Genomic DNA, 22,717 nt, shown 5'->3' with positions numbered 1-22,717 from the left:
TTCCCCTCTCTCCTTCCGCTCTCGTTCCCCTCTCTCCTTCCAGAATCCTCTCTCTCTCTCCTTTCTTTCCCTCCGTACACTTCACTTCCCCTCGTATATCTCAGTTACTCTCAAACATAGGAATCCATCCCTCTCCGTACTCTACAATAGGTAAATCACCGAAATATACATTTATGTAACTCCCTTACCCATTCTTAACCCCAGTTACCTATCAAAAGACATAAACCCCCACTTCTTGTGGTTCTCAAACCCCAGGGCTACACAGCTTTGTGCCACTGTTGGCCGAAATAAAAAAAATAAAAATAATCAGTGAGGTGAATCCGGATGCTTCCCACATGAAAAAAGAGCACAACTGAAGAGAGCCAGAGCCAAACACAACTTCCAAAGTACTTCATCTGCACTCTCAACATTTTTCTCCAGAAGACTTTGAGTCATTTGTACGAGCAAAACTGGCAAAGGCTCTAGCAGGCGATCGTTACCTTAACAAGCTAAAAACAAATGCAGTGCCCACAGTTTTTATCCACAAAGCGCCTAAACCCCACTTATTGTAGAAATGTGTGCTTAATTCCTTTCTTCTCATATCCTAAAACATGAGCAATCAAAAATTTGCTATTAACAATGTCATGTTTTCTCTTTGCTCTAACAGTGAATAGCCCCCAAGATTTATTCAGCACCTTTTCATTAAATTCACTCCATGTTTTCTTCTAATCCTGCTGTCCTAATTGCTGACAACATATTCTGTTCCAACTTATCTGTCAGCAGAAATTGTTTTGAAAATGCGTTAGACTTGTCAAATATTAACTTGGACATTTTTGTGCTGATGATGCAGGAATGTTTTCAGTCCAGTATTCCAAAACTGTAGCAATCCCTCTCAAGTTTTTTACTGGCTGAATTTTTTTCATCAGTTATTTTTTTTCTGGGTCAACTTGAAACTTTCTCAATCCATCAGCCGTCAGCTTGACCTCCTTCCAACTGCAGCATTTTTTCCACAGTACTTTTCAAAACATAAATGTGAGATTAATTAAATGTATGTAAAAGCTTGTTAATTTTACATTTCAATCTGACAAATGAGACTCTTAATTTATTGAGTATGACTTTGTAGTAGATACTGTTTATTGCTTTTTTTATTAGCACTTCTTCAGGTTTACAGAGAAAATTAATATTGTTTGGATGCTTGTGTAGGACTACTGAGAGACCGACTAAAGATTTGACATCTCTTCTGACCCCACAGTGATGTGTGAGCCCTGTCCTCTAACTGCTAATTGCTTCTGAGATTATTTGCTTTATTTCTGTGAGACACGTGTCGTCCTAACGGAGACTGTGACCGCTGCGGTTTGGGGATCAGTCACTGTTATCGATTTGTTTCGCATCGCAGTGACCTTTCAGTCCGACAGCTCCTTTTATTCTTTAAGCTGCCACCGCAGAGCTAACCGGATGCTCCCAGTAGGCTGCGCTAGAAGTACACTGCCAAGTTCAATTAAAGCTCAGCGTAGACTATTAGTAAATTTTAATCAATGTCTGCCTTTGTGTTGCTCCCAGGCGGTATTTTGGGGAGAAGATTGGCCTGTACTTTGCGTGGTTGGGCTGGTATACAGGCATGTTAATCCCTGCAGCCCTCGTTGGTGTTTTTGTCTTCCTGTATGGACTCTTTACCATGGACTCAAGTCAAGTGAGGTCAGTTCACATGCTAAGCTAATCATATTCAATATGATCCAGACATACCTGGTGATAACTGTTGGCTAACTTTCCAAACTCATTGTCCCATCAGTAAGGAGATTTGTGAAGCCAACACAACCATCATGTGTCCTATGTGTGAGGAAAGCTGCAAGCCATGGACGCTGAGTGACAGCTGCGTCTTTGCAAAGGTGAGTACATTCACTTCAGCTTCTATTGGCCCTTTGCACATGACGTCATTCTCTCCAGAACTCCGCCCACTCCGCCATGATGGACATCAACACGGCCACTGCTCCTTTACACCTAGTCTAGTGCCAGAAAACAGGAATTGTCTCTCCTACCATCAAAAATGTTTGCAAAATTGAAACTTTGACCAAAGTTGCATGGATTGGTCAGATAAAACTAAGACTGAGCAGTACATCTGGATCTGCTCACTGAAACTAACAGTCGTCCATTTGACTTTTGGATTATTATTATTAAATGAATGTCAAATTGCTTAAAATGTGACAGCTGCTTCAGATATTCAGTGAAATCAGTCGGTTGCTTAGAAGAAATCTACCGGACGTCCACCATGTGCAGTGGTGGACTACATCATGGACGGGTTTCCAGTTGATCACAGGGCAAACAAGAAAAAATAACCATACACACACACACGCACACACATGCACACACACACATTCAGACCTGAGAAAAATTAAAGAGATCAATTATTCCCAGAGAGACATTCAAAGTCCATAGAAAGAAAAAGACAAGGATAAAAAAAACATGACCTTCTTGCTGCTATGCAACGGTGCAAACAACTGCTTTTACCTGCAGCCTAGAAAAAAAAACAATGTGGAAAATGTTTGTGTCTCCAAACTTTGTTTCCTACTTCATTGTTTGAAAGCTGCTTAAGTGCAGACAACCCATTTGTTTATCCATCCATCCCTATGTCTCCATTTTCCCAGTTTCCATTTTTAAGGCCCCACCTCTGTAAAACATCCTGCCATATATTAATAACTGTTAATAAAATCAACTAATACAGACCAAGAGCTGGAAATTTTAACATGAAAAAAAAACAAGAAACTCTGACATGAAACTGTGCAGAGACCTTGACCCCTCGTAGGTTAAGTATGGTTTGGGATCTGTTATGGGGGTTTTATATCTAAATCTTTATTTTTATTTTATTTTTACTGTCTTGTTGACAGTGACCTAATGATGGGTCACCAGTGGGTCTTCCAGAGAAACACAGAAACATTTCCCCAGAGGATCCAGGTCTACACAGACTGTGCAAACTTGAATGCTCCAACATCCCCCTCTCTGTGCTCAACACTGGTGAAATATTAAAGCAGTAGGCTAAGTGCTATCCTCTTGGCAAGGGAGGGGTTGTACAAAGCATTGATAGCAGCTCTAAGAATAACTGTGCTACATGTTATTTTGTTAAAAACAATCATTTTTATAAATGTGGGGGTTTTCTTCCCACTGTGTAAAATACCTTATCAGTAATTAATCTGCTTATCTGACTCCTGATGAGCAAATAATTATTTTTAACAAAAGGTTAGCTAGACACCAGAAGGGCGAAGTGTTTGGTAAATTGCAGCTAAAACTAAAGCTGCTCAAGTTTACATTGTGTAAAAGTTACAGTTCTTTCTTGCATGTTTTGTATTTTCAGGTAACTCGTCTGTTTGACAACGGCGGCACTGTGTTCTTTGCCATCTTCATGGCTATTTGGGGTAAGTTTGTTTTTCTACAACGGCTTCTGGAATTCACCTCTATTTGCGCAGCACTCGTGTTTCAGATTTCCTCTCAAACACATTAAGTTCTTCAGCTGGGAATTTCAGCACAGTAAACACTCTTCGGTGGAAATACAGAAGAGTTTCTCTCTGTAATGTGTTTGTACGAGGATAACTCAGAGTCATCCCTCTCTGACTGGCTGCCTGCTCTGCCCTGATGTAATTAGTTGGATAATTAGCCGTATCCTCAGAGGGAGGTTATCGTTTGCCTCTGCAGGGTTGCAGAACTGCATGGTGATACCGGTCTGCTTTCCCACAGCTGTATCGTCTTTACAGCACAGCGTGTAAGCATCAGTGTGTAGAAACTCATCTCTCCACCAACATTGTAAACAGTCACCTGCGCCAGAGGGAACAACCTGACATACTTAGTTCTGTTTTTGGACTAAATGGAGGAGAGGAAGATTGCTCTCTGATTCCTACTCAAACCCTCTTTGCCATGTGGAGCAAAGTAGCAGAGCTGGATGAATGCACGTCATTTATCCAGCTATGTGCATTTCTGAGATCAACATGAAAAATTTGGTTAGCCTTGGGGACTTAGTGCAGGCTTCTAAAACTGGCTGCTTCTCTATTTTTATAAACAAAACTAGGTCAAGCTATATTAAACTTCAGCGTCTTTAGTCTAACAGCAAAGTTTTCCTGACAAAGGACTGAAATTCAGTAGCTTTTTAAGGCCATGGCAGGGGCGCCTCCAAGCGGTGGCCCTGCGGTGCCATGGCCCCCCTGAAAAAATCCCAGCAACCCCGCTGGGACCCCTAGAGAAGTCCTCTACCTCATTTAATAAATCACATTCATTTCATACAATGACATACTGACATCTTGCCACGTTAAACGTTTTATTGGCCCCACCTGGCCACTCCTATGAAAACTTTCTGGGGTCACTGCTGGGTCACGGTTCAGTTATGTTCAATGATATGCTCTAAATGAATGACTTCATACATGACATTTATTTTCTTTTAGTAATACTGATTGTCACTAAACAGTGTGTCCTTCTTTTTGTTGTTCATTTTGTTCAAATAGAGACAGAAAACACACAGATATATATTTTTTTATTCTTACACATGTAAGATCTTAAAATATTAATTTGTCTTTACAAAGTATAGTAAAAAAATAAAACTAGGACTGCATAGAAGTAGTGCAATTGTTCATCTTAATTTATCGTGTGATGAACTGATTAATTGATTAATTACTTATTGCCTCAGGCTCAGCCAGCATCATCCTGTGGATATTATGGCAAGGAGATGGAAGCTAATAAATGTATACATTGTTGGCTGACTGTAGTTTGTGGCACCCAGCTTCTTAGAAAACCTTTTTCCTGTCTGTGACAAACCAGCAGACATAAATCAGCCTGACAGTCAAAGAGTGTTGTTTCTGTTGTGTGCAGCTCCAGCGACAACAGGGGCCAACACAAAGAAACAGAAAGCCTCCAATCTGAAGGTTTTACTTTCAAAGTTTTACACCAGAAAATCAGCGAATGCTTTTGCTGACCACTGTGCAAGCAAACCTTTAATACTGCTGCTGTGTTTCTTAACTTCGTCCTCACAGGGCCAATGCAGCGTTATGGCTGTAATCTGTTTCCATAATGGACATTGCACATCTCTGCAGTCTGTGTTTCACTCAGGATGTCTGACCATGAGAGGCAGTTTGCCTCTCCAATGTATTCCCTTATGCACATGCTGCTGTTGCCCGATTCATATCAGAGTGGATCAATAGCTTGATAAATTCCTGATTGCCTCTGCAGCAACCGTATTCCTGGAGTTTTGGAAAAGACGCAGAGCAGAACTGACATACGACTGGGATCTCATCGACTGGGAGGAGGAGGAGGTACCTCTCAAAGAGATCCAGTGTTGTTAGGATCACCTCAAAATTTCCTTTTACACCAGAGTTATCATGTAAATTGAGTTCACTGTGTGATGTTTTGGTAATCAGGAGGAGCTGAGGCCTCAGTTTGAAGCCAAGTACTCGAGAGTGGAGAGAGTTAACCCCATTTCTGGAAAGCCTGAGCCCTTCCAGCCCTTCTCAGACAAACTCAGCCGCCTGATGGTGTCTGTGTCTGGAATATTCTTCATGGTAAGCCTTTTGATCTGAGTGGAATCGGCCTGTTTGGGTTCTGGGTTCACGTTTTGATCAGCGTGACATCACCAGAAGTGTTATGTCGCCCCCTGCTGGCCGAAGAATGAGTCAAGTAAAGTTTTATTATAGAAAACATTAGAAATAATATAGTTATTTTTAATTTCTATTTTACGTTCTCCCTCCTGCAGTGGTATTTTTTCAGTTTGTTGCCCAGTTTTTCATTGTCTCTTCAGTCTTTAAACTCTGTCGCCTCACCATCTCGTCGCCTCAGATTTCCCTCGTCCTGACGGCCGTGTTTGCTGTCGTGGTTTTCCGTCTCATTGCAATGGAGAAGTTTGCCTCCTTCAACTGGGACTTTATCCAGAAAAACTGGCAGTTCGCCACGTCTGGCACTGGCGTCTGCATCAACTTTATGATGATCATGTCTCTCAATGTGGTGGGTGTCTGGACAAGCGTCGACTGTTTTTACATTCTGTCCAACAAAATGTTTCACAATAGAAAAAATATATAAATATATATTTTTTTTAGTTCCTCATGAGTTGTTTCCATTTTGTCAGGTTTATGAAAAGGTGGCCTACCTGTTGACTAACTTAGGTGAGTTTTTTTACTCTCACATCTTCATTATGCATTTATTTTCATATTTGGCTGCCGAGTTTTTTCCCCTTTTCTTCCTTTTTAACCCCACACTCTTGCTCCTCTTGTCCAGAGCACCCACGCACCGAGTCCGAGTGGGAGAACAGCTTTGCTCTGAAGATGTTTCTCTTCCAGTTTGTGAATTTGAACAGCTCCACGTTTTACATCGCTTTCTTTCTCGGAAGGTAACAGCCGTGAACTTTGACATTTTCCGACTCATTTTATGGTTCAGACTCTTGTATTTTAGCTCCTTCCAGTCTGAAAAAGTGAACAAAATTTTGTTTTTCTGAGATAATTATCGGCCTTTAGCATTGTTTTATTTCCACCATGAGTTCATTGGTATTTCACTGATTTAATACAGCGGCCTAATTATGCACTCCTCCATATCTCCAGGTTTGCTGGCAGGCCTGGAAAATACAATAAGCTCTTCAATCGGTGGAGGCTGGAGGAGGTGAGAGCATTTGTGATTATTTCAGAGAATATGGAGTTGATTATCACTCTCTACGTTTGGATATATTTAGAACTCCCAAACGATTCATCTTTCTAATGATCCGCCCACTTCTTTCTGTGGAGAACCATTCATCCTGCCCCACAATTACTCGGATTTTCAACCCTAATGCTAAAAAAAAACCAAAAAAACAAAAAAAAACACACACACACACAACGGGAGCCGGCGTGTCGAAAGATTCCCTCATAACTCTGAATTACAAGGCGTGAAATATTGATGCAGCAGCTGTTTATCATTTCACTGTTGTTTCTTTCTCAAGTGTCATCCCAGCGGCTGTTTGATTGATCTGTGTCTGCAAATGGGAGTCATCATGTTCTTCAAACAAATCTGGAACAACTTCATGGAGCTTGGATATCCGTAAGTAACACGTCATCCCCACTTCACACTTTGTTTGCAATGAAAACACATTGATGCTTAATGATTTCGACGGACTGCTACATTTATTTGTTAACTCCCTTTGTCTTTTTACCCTTTAGCATGTGAAGAGAAAAAAAAAAAGCAAACATCATTTCTGTCCTTTAAAGCCTCTGTTGCACTGTCAGAAATAATTACTTCGAGATGATACACTGCTTCCTGCATCCCTAGCTTGCTGCAGAACTGGTGGTCTCGCAGGAAGATGAAGAAAGGAGGTGGAGGCGGCGGCGGAGGCCAGAATGTGGAGAATAAAACCCAGCTGCCGCAGTGGGACAAAGACTGGAACCTGCAGCCGATGAACGCTCACGGACTGGTGGATGAATACCTGGAAATGGGTAAAATGTTGCACTTTCTGTGAAGGAAATGATCTAATAATTGTTGAGCGTGTTGGTGTTTCTAATTGCATTTGTAAAAGGATCAAATTAAATTGTTATTTTTTGGTTGGTTTACCAGAATACTTTAATAAGAAATTTAGGGTGATTTGTTTATGTCAAATGTTTAATGTTTTTTGTTTTTCCAGTCACAACTTGAGTTTGACATTTTAACCATCTTCATCCTTGGTTGACACACAACCTGCAGAAAAATGCACATTTGTTCAATAATCCAAAAAAAGTTGCCATTTTTCTTCAATAGCTCTGGAAAAAATTAAGAGACCACTTAAAATGATCAGATTCTTTGCTTTTACTTTTTATATGTATATGTTTAAGTAAACTTAACATTGTTCTTTTATTCTATGAACTACTTTCTTAAATGTATTTATTTGCAGAAAATGAGAAGTTATCAAACTAACGAAAAAGATGCAGAGCTTTCAGGCCTCAAATAATGCAAAGAAAACAAGTTCAGATTAATTTAGAAACAGCAAAACTAATGTTTCAACTAAGGAAGAGTTCAGGAATCCATAGTTGATGGAGTAGCCACGAGGTTTTCAATGGGTTCAGTGTAGTGGGCTCTTAATTTTTTCCAGAGCTGTATGTTTGGGTTTTCATCTTTTTAAAAACTAAATAAATAATATGAAAAGTCACAATCAAACAGCCTTCGATTGTGTTTTTTATATATTATATGGAAAACAAAAATTACTTCTGCAGAAGAATGTTAAGGGAAATTATTTTTTTGCTCAAATATTCTGGATGTTTTAAAAACTGGAAAGCCAAAAATCTAAAAACTATTCTTCATATTAAAGAGCAGACTTTTCTTTTCTTTTCTTTTCTTTTGTAGTTCTCCAGTTTGGCTTCACCACCATTTTCGTAGCAGCTTTCCCTCTGGCTCCTCTCCTGGCTCTGCTTAACAACATCATTGAAATTCGTCTGGATGCCTACAAGTTCGTCACTCAGTGGAGGAGGCCCATGCCAGCGCGGGCAACAGATATAGGTTGTTGTCTCGCTCTGTTACTCTCAGACTCTGAGCTATTTTGGGATCAGAGACACAATTCCCATTTTTCTCATCTCCTATTATCTGTATTCTATCTAAATTCATCTCCTCTTATCCTCAGTTTCTTCCACTTGTGATGCAACTGAACTAAATAATGTGCCGGAAACAATTTTCACCCCCTCTTAAAACCTGCACAGCTGCTTTTTACACTGTGCATGAAAAGTATTCATACCCAGTATTTACTTTTATGCGTTTTTTCAAATGTAAATTACAACTACATATTTTTTAATTGTTTCTGTTTGTAATAAAAACAACGCAAACAAACACATAATTGTAATGTACATGATGCATGGTTTTTAAGTTTTTTAGAAAAACTTGAAAGTGGCTTGTGTAAATCTATTGAGCCCTCTCTATTACCTTTAACACATTTGAAACCCATTTATAAAATCAGTTTTCACTATTTACAATGATGAAATCATAAGAAGTCGGTCCAACTCAGTTTATTTATATAGCGCCAATTTACAACAAATGTCGTCTCAAGGTACTTTACAAAACAAAAAGTCAGTTCAGTTAAATGTGTTTTCCAGGCCCATACTGCCAGTTTATAGCATAATCAAATAACAGTTGTTATAAAAAGGCTTTATATATCAAATATGACTTAAAATAAATTTTATATCCTAATTTAAAACCTTGAAATTGGGCCTGTGTCTCTTTAAAAGCTCCTGCTCTTTCTGAAACGCCGCCTTCAGGAAGTCATCACAACATCGCTCCTCTGTTAGCCTTTTAGCAACATTTTTACCAGCGTTGAACTCAGATGTAGCTCTTATAATGAACTCAGCAGATGCTCAGTTCCACCAGGTGTTTGCTAATTGCTGCTGGCTAGTCTGAAGGAGCTGAGAGAGGGAGTCGTGGAGGAGGGTTGCTCTGTGAGGCGCAAGCTGGAAACTGCAGCTCAGAGGAGGAGCTTCGTCTGAAGGCAGAGCTAGGTCCAACTGGGTGTTTTCCACAGCTGAATGGTTGCCGTGGAGATTAGGAGATTACTCAAACATGCAGGAAAGAATCAAAGCAACACTCCAGATATGTTTTGGGGAATAATATTATGTACATAAGGCTGCCCCTTTAATAAGTTTTCTGTCTAAGGAAGCCCAACAGGTCGAGTCTCTGACTTGCAGAAATTGAGAAGGACAGAGTCTTAACAGAAACAGTCCATCCTATGGAGACGGACACATCTACATCCTGTCCCACTGTGCAGCCATATGCTACGCCTCCCGCTCCATCAGCTCACTCCCCCATAAGATAAACAGACTCCACCCTTTCTCTGCTCCACTGAGCCCTTCATGTGTCACATCCCCCTGTTAATAAAAAGCAAACCCTGAAACCTTTACGAATATAACCTGTTTTATATTTATCCCGACATTTACTGATAGTTCAAACCCTAATTCAACACAAATGTGCGTGTTTTCTGTGTTCAGTAAAAAATAATTGATGCGGAAAAAAGATGGAAGTGCGTGCTCACAGCACATTAGCTGAAAAGCAGACAAAGCAGCACAGTCAAAGATCAGGCGGGTCTTATTTATGTTTTTCTACCCCCTAGCTGAAACTAATTACTGCTGCACTAATAAAAATGTCACAGACAGTTGAAAGCGTATGATTTATTCCCCCTCATTAAGGTTTGAGGGTTTTCTTAACCTCTGCTGCCCCTCGTTATGATTAATAAAGCATTGAACAATGTTGATCTACCGCAGGTATCTGGCATGGGATTCTGGAAGGTATCGGCGTTCTGGCAGTCATCACCAATGCCTTCGTCATCGCTATAACCTCGGACTACATTCCCCGGTTTGTTTACGCCTTCAAATACGGCCCCTGTGCGGACAAGAGGCCCCGTCACACAGATGAGTAAGAGGGTTTTTTTCTTTTCTTTTTAAAAAAAAGCTGTTTGCAGATCAAATATATCTGGAGGTGCAGAAGCTGTTGATAGTTTCTTTTCTCTTCAATCGTCCCAGGTGCCTGAAAGGTTATATGAACAGCAGCTTGTCTGTGTTTGACATGTGGGAGCTGAAGAACAGCAGTGAGTTCAGATACTGCAGGTACAGAGACTACAGAGCGTCGCCCTGGAGCACACCGCCCTATGAGTTCACCCTGCAGTTCTGGCATGTTTTGGCTGCCAGGCTGGCATTCATCATCGTCTTTGAGGTCTGTCACTGCGCTCTTGTATGCTTGAGTCTGTATAAACGAGGCAGGCAGCTGCAGCTAAATCCCTTCCCACTGTCTGCCTTTCATATTTTAGTAGCTTTAGATGTATTTCTATACACTGTTATTAAAAGGAAATCTTCAAGATCTGCTTTAAGTTATTTTCTGTGGTTTAATCAAGTTATACTCCAAAGTAAAGTGATCAATGTCTAACGCTTCTAGACTGCACAAAATGTATCCAGTGTGTGCTGCAAGTGATTTATATTTACCTGGCTCTTGAATTTGATCACATTTTGTTACATTGCACATAGTTTTTCTTTAATTACAAAGAAAAAAGATGTGGCTGTACATTTGTATTCCACTCAGTTCAATCAGTAGTTTGCAGACTTGCTACAATTAACTCTGCATGTGCTTTGGGATATTTTTTGAACAGCTTTGCACATCTAGAGACTGGGACATTTTTAACCCAAGCCACCATATTTAGAGTGAAACGCAGTTTCTGTATGTCATATTCTTACCACTACACTACTTTGTGTTAGCTAGTGACATAAAACTGAAGTTTGAGGTTCTAATTTGTCATAGTGTGAAAAAGTTCAGATTCCTTTGCAAGGCACCGTTTATCTAGAGTCTAAAATGCGAGTCAAAACTTTCTGCTGTGTATCAACTAGCTACGTTACCTTTTTCAGCACCTGGTGTTCGGCATCAAGTCCTTCATTGCGTACCTCATTCCGGACATGCCGAAGGATCTGTGCGACCGCATGAGGAGGGAGAAGTACCTGATGCAGGAGATGATGTACGAGGCGGAGCTGGAGCATCTGCAGAAAGAACGAAAGAAAAACGGGAGGCGTTATCACCATGAGTGGCCTTAGCCTCGACCTGTCCGCAGCTCATCACTCAGCCCTCAGCTCAGCAACAGAGCTCACTCCCTCCCCCTCTGCTTATTTATGTCTGTTAGCTTTGAGCGTCTAGCTTTGCGCTGCTGGTAGAGTCTCTACACCAAAGACATCCTGTTGAGATCTTCTCCCTGAACTCCTCGTTGTGTTTTCTGCGCCCCTCCATCCAGCAGGTTGCCCTTGGATCCTGTGCCCTGTCACGGCTTCGGTGGGAAATCCTTTGCAATTGTAATGTTTACTATGCAGATCAAGGGCTGCAGTCGACCCTTGCTCCCTCTCAGCCCCGAGCCCTGCAGCCTCTCTCTGTGTGGCAGCTAGCACTTTGCTTCGACTCTGCATGGCAGCGCGTTTCCTCCTCTATATCGTCGCCTTCGGCAGAGATACGTGTGCGTGGCACTAAACGTTTCCTTGTTGCCAAGTGATTCTGGTGATTGTGGCTACCAAATAAAACGGACACTGCTCTTACAGAGTAACTGTATATCGCTGTTAAAGCATGTTCACTGACATTTTGCAGATATTTCATGAACTGCAAAGAGAAAAAAAAAAACTGAATTCAGACCACTTGTTGTGAAGGGTGTTGACATCCGTTCTGTGCATTTGATGAAGAAACCTATAAAGTGCATGGTAACACTGTTTTGTACCTTTTGATAGACAAACTCTTTGTCCTGATGCCTGGTGGTTCATGTGAGTGCGAGTTGTGAGGTTGTCTCTGTGTTTCTGTTGATCTTTACTGTCTTGAGTTGAGGAAATGCAAACTTGGTGAAATTTGATTGTGCCTGCAGTGTAACAGCATCATCGCCCTCCACAGCTTGGTCAGCACATGCCTTTTTTTTTTTTTAAAATAAGAGATGTTTGGTTTGGATGTCGGCTACACCTCACTACCTTCTCGGGTCTCACGGCGACGGTGTATATATGTCGTAATTGGACTCCCGTCGTGCCCGTGTGTTTGCTTTCCAGGGTCCAGAAATCTGCTCTTCCGTTCGTCTCCCCGCAGTCTGTTTTTCATTTGCCACTGGAAGTCATGAAATGTGGTTGAAACTCGGATATCTTGGAAATACCTGTGGCTTGGATGTTCGGTTTGCAGACAACGTCCGTATGCTGTTCCTCGCTCGCAGAGCACGAAAAGCACACTTCTGACCCAGTGTTTCAGAAATGGGGAAGCTAAACTTCTTTAGACGTGGCGTTTAGATGTGTTCAGTTAAGATGCCATGGATTTTAACTGCATGCTTCTTTCTAAGGAACTTGAGAAGTAAAACATTGCTGCTTTTTTCCTGCTAGATTTGGTTTGGATCTGAATCGTTCCTCAGTCAAACACCCTAAAATTATGAGTTTATAAGGCCTTGGAAAGCTATTTATACCTCATAAATCTTCAAGCGTATTGTATTGGGATTTACATGATAGACCAACATGACGTGGAAGAAAATTTTCTGACGTGGAAGAAAATTTTCTTCTTTTTTTTTTTTTTTTTTATCAAATATCTGAAAAGTGTGGAATGCATTTGTATTCTGTATCCCAGAATATAAGTCTAATTTAAAAAGAAAGTCTTGAAAAGTGGTGTTTGTTTTCTGGCTCATAGGGACACAGTAAACATTTGGGGGAGCGTGCTCTGATGTCAGGAGATCACAGTCGAACTTTCCGTGTTCAACGTCGGAAGAGGTGTACCACAAAAGACTTGCAGATGCATTTGGATTCTACAAAGTGTTGACTTGGGGACAGCTGATATAAATGCATGCCAAGAAAAAGAAAAAATCTTTTTAGATTCTTTCTTTGTAAAAACAAATGTTGTAAAAAAAAATAGTGCTTTTCTTTCACTGTGTGATTTTTGTGTGTGTGTGTGTGTGTGTGTGTGTGTCTGTGTGTTGGTCTAACAAATAATTCCCATCTAAATTACACTTAGGCTGTGGTTGTAATAAGGGGGGAAAAAGGGCAACGTTTAAATAGACTGACTACTTTAGCAAGGCGGTGGATTAATGTGAGGGTGGAGCGGCTCATACTTTTCTTATTTGGTGTTATAAATCATAAGAAGTCATTTATCATGTGAAGGGATTACCCAGAGTGCATTGCATGGCATTTTTATAAGACTCAATTGAATTTTTATTTACATCTATTCATGCATTTTATGCTTTTATACCTTTTCTTTTGCACTATCAACCCAAGTTTCCATTTTCTCACACTCTGACAGACAAAGTAACGTCCACATTTCTCAGGTGTTCGCTGAATGTTTGCAGATGATCTGATTTCTATCCTATTTTATAAGATGCAAGCTTTCTTTTCTTGTTTTTTTTAGAAATATATTATTGCGCTTCAGTGCTCTTTGCATGACTTATATGCACACTCGGTAGAAAGCTGTTTTTATTTTTTATTTTAACTCTTTTTTTTTCACTGCCGCCCTTAGCTTTGTGAAGTAGGTCAGAAATGTCCTCTTTCTGTACGAAGCAGGCCGTTGGTCAAAAGCTAATGACGCTTTCAGGTCATGCTTAATCCAATCTTTCACTGTCTTTCTGACATCAACTGGTTTTTAAAGAGTCTCTTCCCTGCGATGTGAACACTGAAAATCTATGCATGTCGTTATCCTCGAGTGCTACTTTTCTTTTCAGCAGAAGCAGATGTAGATGCACCGGTACGTTCGTACTGTAGAGTATGCATGTCTTTAACGGATGCTTTTAGCAGAGCAAGCGCCTGTAGAGTTATTACACGTATCACCTCTATTTTTTCAGTGTTGTTCATTTTTGGAGTCGCGTCAAGATTTTATATTGGAGGAGTATTTTCTAAGTCACAGCTTTGGACTCTGCACTGTTTAACACCATCTGTCCGGGAATTTCAAGGAGATTTCGATGTAAATCCTCAGAGCTCCTCTGCTTGGACTCTCGTTTGGGAATCACATAGATGTTTACCCGTGAACGGGCCGAGAATTTAGCCCAAAGGCAAACGAAGGAGGGTGTTAGGAACGACCTTGGATGACCCTGTTGCTAATCATTTCTTAATGGCTCTTCATCAGTTCACCTTCTCACAGGTATAAATGCTGCACAGCGGTGGAAAGGTGCTTCTCCAGCCTTCTACCTTCGGCAATAGCACAACATTAGTGTTGTATGATGAGTAATAATGGCGTGACGTTGCACATGTCTGAAAACATAGCAACCCAGAGGGGGATTAAGCTTCATGTGGTACGCTCTGCCTCCGATAGGATCATGCTTGAAGCACAGTGACGTCAGCTCATACATTTAAGTCTAGTAGGATGATATGACTGTATCGATAGCATTGTTTACTTCATTCCTGTTTACATGTACAAACATTGAAATGTATAAAAATAGTGTAAAATACTTTGGATATCACTCTTTTCTGTAATAAATCATGGATTGTAACTTTTAAATTAAATCTCGTCTCCTTGTTGTTTTTTTTTATTTCTGTTTTAAAGTGCATGAGGTAGGACTGGACGATTAATCAATCACAATATATTTCTCGATAGAAACGCGATCAATATCAGCAAATACTTTCACTGAACTCTGATCCAGAACCGCACGGCATTCTGGGAGATGTAGGCAGAGAAATAACTTTAGCCACAACCTCTCGCACTCAGCTAAGGAAGTTTGGTGGCATCAACTAACTCTCACTCTTTGGTTACCTAGCAACTCACTCACTCACTCTTTGGTTACCTAGCAACAACCTGTTGAGTAACTGGCAGAGCACAGTGTTTCATTACTGCTTAAAAAAAAATAAAAATAAAAAAAATAAAAAAAAACAGCGTGGAGTTAAAACTGACACTATGTGTCACAAGTTTGGCATTATTTCAGACATTTAAACCATAAAACCAACCAATAATTATCAATATCACCTGATATTAAACGCTTATATCTTTTCAGCATGACCAGAAGAAATGGCTGTGGGCATTTATTATCCTAAACAGTGTTCAAGCTGAACTATAAATCTGCTTATGGAGCAAACTGACGCCCACCAAAATGCAGACGCTGTTTTCTTCTTCTGCCCTCACTGTTATTACCGACCGCAAAACCTCCAGGCCAGAGACTCTTCACATAACATACGGTTAAAGAAGATTGTGTTTCTATAACAAAATCTCTCTTCCAGTACTATTCGACCACAGCACTGAGGCTCACGCCGTTGCTGCTTGGCCCGGGACGATGACTGCTTTTCCATCTTGCACAGGCCTTGATTTTTTACAGTGAGATCTAAATACAGCAAAAGAAACATCAGAGATCTGATGACAGATGGTTCATGCTTTAATTATTTCCTCTGTCATGTGGCCCACGCCATGATATTTCCTTTCACCTTCGCTGACTAACAGACTTTACATAATGGTCCGAGCTGATTTCACATTCTCAAGGCTGGATCCTACAGAACAAAATCAAGAGAATATTTCTTTAAGGTGCAGCAATAATGCTTCGTGTAAATCCATGCTGATGCAGAAACACAGACACGTTAACAAAATTACTCAACTGAAGGCAAAAGAAAGCAACAGAGAGAGAGAGAAAGAAAAAAACAACTGTATAATTTGGTTAACTGTGCAATAAATGATGTCATCTGTAGATTAACGTCTTTTTGCTGGAGGGTTTGAATTAAAATATATACTTAACAGCAGTAAACATAACCTGAACAGAGATGTAAAGATTAGACTTTTTATGGTTACTTCACAGTTTCTGGTTTTCTTTGAGGTCTGTTAAGTTTAAATTTCCTTTGATTGGATTTTCTTCTTCCAAGGAGCATAACATATGAAGAGAAAACAGTGTGCTGCAGAGTTTTGGTTTTAAAGTCAACAGAATATAAATTATTTACATGGCAAAGACAATTCTTCTATCTGCTTCTTTTTTATATTGTTAATATCACGTGAGGAAAGTCTAAGCACATTCAAAATTCAGTTTTCAAGCTATGATTTATTTCTTTTATTGAAGAAAAAGGTTTCCCAACCCGTTTTTCCCCGTGGGAAAAAAATAATCACTTAAACGTTCAGGCCGTTCTTTTCTTATTGTTGAATCATGAGCACTGGCTTCATCAAAGGTAAAGAAGAAATGCAGGACTTTAAATGCTTTTCTAGATTATTTTATGCCTTAATGATTAATTAATCATTAATGCATTTTTGGAGCAATTTTTGAGCCTGATGAAAAGTTTCTCCTGAAAAGGTTCAACGTTGTTCTTTGTTTCCTAAAACCTTAGAAATGGAGCTGATAGCGAAAATTCAAGCTGGAAGATTCCGCCCCCTCCATTCGCCCACCGGCGTCATGCTCATCTCCAACCTCAGCGCTGGACCTCACCCGGCGCGTCCAATCATCAATCAAACTGCACAAAAGGATCCACACCCAAGCCGTCAGCCGGTTCCCAGCTGCGTTCAACACACCACCGCCCCATCTCCACCCACATCCTTCGGTTCTCCAGGATGGCACCCTTTCCTGACCTCCACCACCAGTGTCGAGCATCCCTAATCAGTTATCGGGATGTTCATCGAGTTCACATCAAATCTCGGCTCAAATCAGCTGCCGGGGCCCGAGGGCCAAAGAACTGTTACTCATTCCTGTCATTAAATCTTTTAATTGTTCCTTTTTCTCCGTCTGAGTCTTTCCAGACTGAAATGGCTTTGTGTCCCTTTTCAGACTGATTGATGTCAACAACTTTGAATTTGTTAGGTTAGAGTGCGATTTGTTTCTTTTCTTTTAGCCTACTTCATGTTGTCAGACAGGTTCTAGATCAGTGATTTGTTAGTAATTTCGATATCTGACAGTAATCAATCAAGATTCGGTGTGGAAAAGTGGCTCTTTAAAATTCATTCATGATTTTACAAAGAAAGGAGGGCTTGATTTAGATATTATTTTTCTCTAAATGAATGAAGTCATCATTTGAAAAACCAAACTGTGGACTTATATTAAGTTAAATGATAACACAATTGCATCAGTAAGGTAAAAGTAGAAGATCGTCTATTTGATTTAATCACTAAATGCACGAATGTTGATTAATGTGGATATGTATATTTTTAATGAGTTGTAAAAAATATAACAAGGGGAAATTCCTGTCTCTACCAGTCGCTCTCTAATCCAAACCATTTGGCCTCACGCAAACAGCCTGGGCCTCACTACGCTGATTTATAACCAATAATAATGCAGGGGAGAAAATCCTTGTGGTAGAAAAGCAATAAAATTGTATTTTTCTAACTTCTGCACCTGAAATGGAAAATAAGCCCTGGTTATTCATAAAATATGTTTTGTCTGCGTATCACCGTATGGTGGCTTTTTTTACAGGGCCCCAAAGTGGGAGCCTTTGGGTCAGCCTGCCACTAAAACAACAATCGTTGTTTCTCACATTTCGAACGAAACCGTTTTCCAGATCAGACGGGATTCCAACCGCAGCCTCGACTTTCCGGAGATTTCAACCAGCTTCAGGCCTCAGACGATAGTTCCTCCTCCCCACACACACCTCTGAGTGAGTGGCGTCATGAAGCAGAACAGACGGTGAAGATAAGAGCTGCTGCAGCTGTCGTAAATCCAGCTGATCTGTAAACAGGACCTGGCTGCAGAGGACGAAGGAGTCACAGCAGGAAAGTCCACAAATCACAACAGGATGCAGCGAGGTCATCCTCGCTGCATCATTATTATGGGATTATAATATCCCATAATAATGATGGGATATTATTTCTATTTCACTTCTTACTGTGTAATTTGATTTGCGTTAGTTTACTTTAGATGCTTTAATCAGTCCACCAGTGTTTGAAACTGTCCAGTTTTCCTGGTTTTAGGTGAGAATCGTCAGGTCAATTCTGAAAAAAAAATCAAGTGCTAAATTGTTGTAAAATGCTTCACACCCAAGAAGCATTTTACAAGCTGTTGTTTATTATATCAACAGCTTGATTTTTTTGTTTGTTTGTTTGTTTTCAGTTTTTTGGTGAAATATTTTTTTCTTTTTTTGTTGATTCCAAAAGAACCTGCAGCAGTTTGAGTTTTGCTTTTGTTCTTAACATATTTAATTGTATTTTCAAAAAGAAAGAGAAAAAGTTACAAGGATACTACTGACACTTTTTATTTTAATTATTGTCAGAGATTATTTATTTCACTCTCACTTTACATTTTCATTGTTATGTCGTGATGGTTAGAAGTTAAGTTGTGATGCTTTTGTTCCCATTCTTTTGTTTTTTACTTTTTTGCTGAGCTGTTTAGCTAGTTTCAGTTATTTGAAAACATAATTGAAACATAACTTGTTATTTTCATATATAATCATGTTATTCTAATAAATAAACTGATGACTGTGCAGTTTAAGATTGTATCAAAAATAACTCAAGATTTAGTGTCACTGATTAATTTTTAGTTAAGTGTATTTTAAATTTTGTGTTCTTGTTTTACTCACTTTGCTCAATGCATCTGTATTTTTTAATATTGTAAAACACCCCAGTATTTTTCATACTTGACAATTTAAAGAAGTAAGCCTGCCTGTCTTGCAAAGTGACTTTAAAGCACATTTGTTGTGAGTTGATGTGATACAGCTAAACCAAACTGAACTGAGTTCCCATCAATGTTTGGAGGGAGCAAATTTATTTTTAAAAAATCTGAAAAATTTAATATTTCTTACAGATACCAGCAATAAATTCTAAACTTCAAGGTTAAAACTTACATATTTTTGGATGTTCTTTTGTCCTGCAAGCCAAATTAAACTCAGAAACAAACAATAACTTCATAGAGGTTTTTTTTAAACACTATATTTAATGAATGAAATGTAGCCTACGTGTTGTGGAAGTGTGAATATACAACTTGAACTGTACTCATAAACTATTAAGTGCAGTATTTTAAATAAAGATATTAACTAGCCTTAAAAAAATCTCAATAGTAATCACTTTCCCCAGCAGGGATGTTTGAAACTCTAATATGCATCTTTCTGTGAACATGAATAATTAACTGAAAACAGCAGCTCAGTGAAGACAGCAGCCTGCAGGCCCAGGTTTAAACTTTCAGCTGGGGGATTCAAATGTGAAGCAAGTGGAAAAATAGATGAATAAAAGCATTGATGCTAAAGGTGATGAAAAGACTTTGAATGAAAATCAGCCTGAAATACTGACACTCCTTTCACCAAAGGTTGTATTCTCTCTTTGAGACTGTTTCATTCGTAATCTGTTCAATATATAAACAACTCACTTCCTCAGTAACGTCCGAATGAATCTTCACATCAAACTAATGAATTGTTTTTGCGTTAACAAACTTGTTCAAATTGCAGAAACAGTCCAGGAAGGAATGCTAACCTCCTTTCTCCATATGCAAAAGTCCTAACCACTAAACAACCAGGCAACCCATTTTTCAAACACAAATATTCTTCATCCTGACTTGTATTTGGATTCGAGTCTCCCTCCAAAGAGCATCGTATGTCTCCCTGCCTCTTTCTCATGACTGCTCTCACAACATATCCGGTTTTAGATGTTAACCAGAATGGCAGTGAATCCTTGTTTACATACTTTGACTTAAACCCCGGACCAAAGTGGGAAAAGGAGATCAGACGCATAAATTCCTGAGTTAATACACTGGACAGCATCAACTGGGTCTCCACCTCCCCCTGAAGCCAGTGGCTTTTCTTTTTACTCTTTGATTACTTTTGCTCCATTTGTGTGATCTTATTTTACCAGAATAAAAACCCTTTGAGACTGAAAACCTCTTTTTCCAGGGAGCCCTGAACAAGATTCAGCAGCAAACGCAACACAAACGTTACACAGTTAACATGTCGCACATAAAACAGATACATGACATCAAATCAGCTTCAGGAACATTTAGTTTGGATGTGAAAGCACAAAATGAGATTAATTGAATCTCAAAATGTTGCTACTTTGTCTAATTTCTTTTTCCTGTTACTACAAACCGTTTGCCTGACTTGTCTCCTCTTCTAAGATTAATTTCTTCCTCTTATCTTATCTTATCTTATCTTATCTTATTAGCAAAAATACAGAGTTTACTGCTTCAACAAGTATGTACACTATTCTACCAGATTACTGCAAATGTTGTAATTTATAGTTTTCTCCCAACAGATTTGATTTGTGATTGAACACAATTTGGAGACCCACACTATGAGTGGGCAACTAATAAACTATTTATCATAATAAAGACACTGTTAAAACGACGAATCTCCACCCCCAACACAACCGTCCTTCAAAGTGAATGAAAAAGCTAATTATTTTTTGTGTTTTAATTTATTTCTTGCTGCTGGTTCCAATGCAGTTATTGTGTGAGTTTTAGGTTTATGATTTCACTGATGGCTGATTGAAATGACTTATGTCTTCCCCCACTAGGAAAGGGGGAAATGTCTTGCACGCCCCTGCTCCTCTTAGTGGTATTTATCTGGGAGGGTTTATTATGAGTGGCCTCATTTTTAATCTGTTTTGACATTCTTTTCACTTTGAGTTTCACCATCTGGCTTCCTGTTCAGGCAGCTCTTACCTGTAGACATAATAACTCTGAGATGAAGGATTAAGTGGAAACTACTACACTGGCTTGAAACGACTTCATGGTAAAGCTGTGAGTTTGCTGCTCCTCTCTCCAGCCGCCCACGCTGCAGCCTGCAACGCCTCAAACTCCTGCGCTCGGATCAGCCGGAGAGAAAGACACACGGATGACATGAAACAGCAACAAGAGCATCCCTTCCAACTCCACTAAAATTATATTTGTTGTTACACGTGTTGCTGCCTCTGCTCCCAGGCAGCTTCACCCTTGGCGAGCTGATCGGCTGGGTTTATCTGTGTTTAGCCTGTGAAGCTGTGTATTTGTTCAGGTGTGCGACTCATGGAGGGAGAGAGAAACCTTAGCAGACTGAAGCTCTCATCCAGCGCTGCGGTCAGATGAGAAACAATATTTTAAATAAAACAATTCATCACTCTGATGATTCGTGCTGATTCGAGCGAAGAACAGTTGCAACATTTTTGCATCATTTCCTTCTGTTTTTTTAGACTAAACTGTATTTTTACGGACGTCATAATGACCCAATTCGTGAGCGAATGTAGAACATGCCTCATAAATCTTTGTGGTACAGAAGATAAACATGTCAAACAGACATGAGAGTTTACACGGAGTGAGCGATCCAGCAAAGAGAGCAGCTCTTACACTGAGAGTAACGCCTCTGAGAAAATATTAGGAGAGATATAAAAAATGTTGTGTGAACTTTTCACCCAGCAGCAGTTTTCTCTCAGCTCTCTCTACTTTTTAAAAGCATTTTTGCTACCCAAGGAAAATTACTGGCAACTCCACGCTGGAAGAATGGGGCTACTTTATCGTTTTATAAATCTGAACTAAAGCAAAACATCAGGTGTTCCTCAAGGCTCCAGTCTCGGGCCACTCTTTTTTTTTTCTTTTTTTTACATTTAAATGATAATTTATTCGCTGTGTCCAACATATTCATGAGAGGATGGGGCAGATTGTCCACCATCTTAAGACAGAAGTCACTGTGCAATGTGAAAACCAGGATTCAACTAAACGAGCAAAAACATGAAGGACTCAGATATAAGTTTTAACACCCAATTAAGGTTCATAACTTTATATATCAGCCTGCTGGATCACATCACACCAGTCTTTACCACACTGACTTCCTGGTTGTAAGAGGATACATTTTAAAAGTGTTTTATTGTTTACAAGGCAATAAATGTGTCAAAGGAGAGAACAGTGCTGCCGGTTAGGTTTGAACTACAATACGGTGTGTAGACTCTCTCAGGTTACCTGTTTTCTGTTTGTTGAGTCTTTGGAGAACCAGAGATAAAAACAAGAGGAGGCGATTAGCTTCTGAACTCCGAAAAAAAAAAACTGCTTGAAAGGCTAAGATGTGCAGAACTTGTCGGTTTCTTTAAATCAGGACCAAAATGCTGCTCTCTGAAAAAGTAAGACATGCAAGATCAACAAACTACTATGACTTAAAATACAGTTGTGCATATGACACACAGAACAGGCAGTAATCGATCCACAACACCAACAACTGGAATCCTAAGTTGATTTTTATCAGGGATTCAGATACTAACTGGAGAACCACAGCACAAAAATATTGAACCATTACTGAGCTTTAAGTAAAATGTTAATGTAAAATTATCTAATGTAAAATGCAAGGTTATGTTTGAACTACATACTGGTTACTCTATTAACAGAGGTAATAGAGTAAATGAAATTCAGCAGCTAGATCAGGGGTGTCAAACTCAATTTCACCAAGGGCCACTTCAGCATATTGGCCACCCTCAATGGGCC

General features: G+C 39.6%; 1 protein-coding gene across 3 annotated transcripts in view; it reads left to right on the top strand.

Moving 5' to 3' along the window:
• Window positions 1–13,440, top strand: part of ano3 (anoctamin 3) — a 45,818-nt gene extending 32,378 nt beyond the window's left edge. For all 3 annotated transcript variants that reach the window (XM_015032938.1, XM_015032937.1, XM_015032936.1), the window contains exons 11-25: window positions 1,540–1,674; window positions 1,769–1,865; window positions 3,326–3,386; window positions 5,185–5,267; window positions 5,373–5,513; window positions 5,788–5,952; window positions 6,074–6,110; window positions 6,223–6,334; window positions 6,543–6,600; window positions 6,917–7,014; window positions 7,243–7,406; window positions 8,287–8,439; window positions 10,185–10,335; window positions 10,443–10,632; window positions 11,316–13,440. In XM_015032938.1, coding sequence (XP_014888424.1) covers window positions 1,540–1,674; window positions 1,769–1,865; window positions 3,326–3,386; window positions 5,185–5,267; window positions 5,373–5,513; window positions 5,788–5,952; window positions 6,074–6,110; window positions 6,223–6,334; window positions 6,543–6,600; window positions 6,917–7,014; window positions 7,243–7,406; window positions 8,287–8,439; window positions 10,185–10,335; window positions 10,443–10,632; window positions 11,316–11,498 — 1,828 coding nt within the window. In that variant the 3' untranslated portion in view covers window positions 11,499–13,440. The remainder of the gene's footprint in view (window positions 1–1,539; window positions 1,675–1,768; window positions 1,866–3,325; window positions 3,387–5,184; window positions 5,268–5,372; window positions 5,514–5,787; window positions 5,953–6,073; window positions 6,111–6,222; window positions 6,335–6,542; window positions 6,601–6,916; window positions 7,015–7,242; window positions 7,407–8,286; window positions 8,440–10,184; window positions 10,336–10,442; window positions 10,633–11,315) is intronic.
• Window positions 13,441–22,717: the final 9,277 nt, after the last annotated feature.

This window comes from Poecilia latipinna, unplaced genomic scaffold (assembly GCF_001443285.1).
Source record: "Poecilia latipinna isolate Pla-1442-1.1 unplaced genomic scaffold, P_latipinna-1.0 Scaffold254, whole genome shotgun sequence".
NCBI lineage: Eukaryota > Metazoa > Chordata > Actinopteri > Cyprinodontiformes > Poeciliidae > Poecilia > Poecilia latipinna.
Note: the sequence above shows the minus strand (reverse complement) of the source record. Positions and strands in the feature narration are given on the sequence as shown.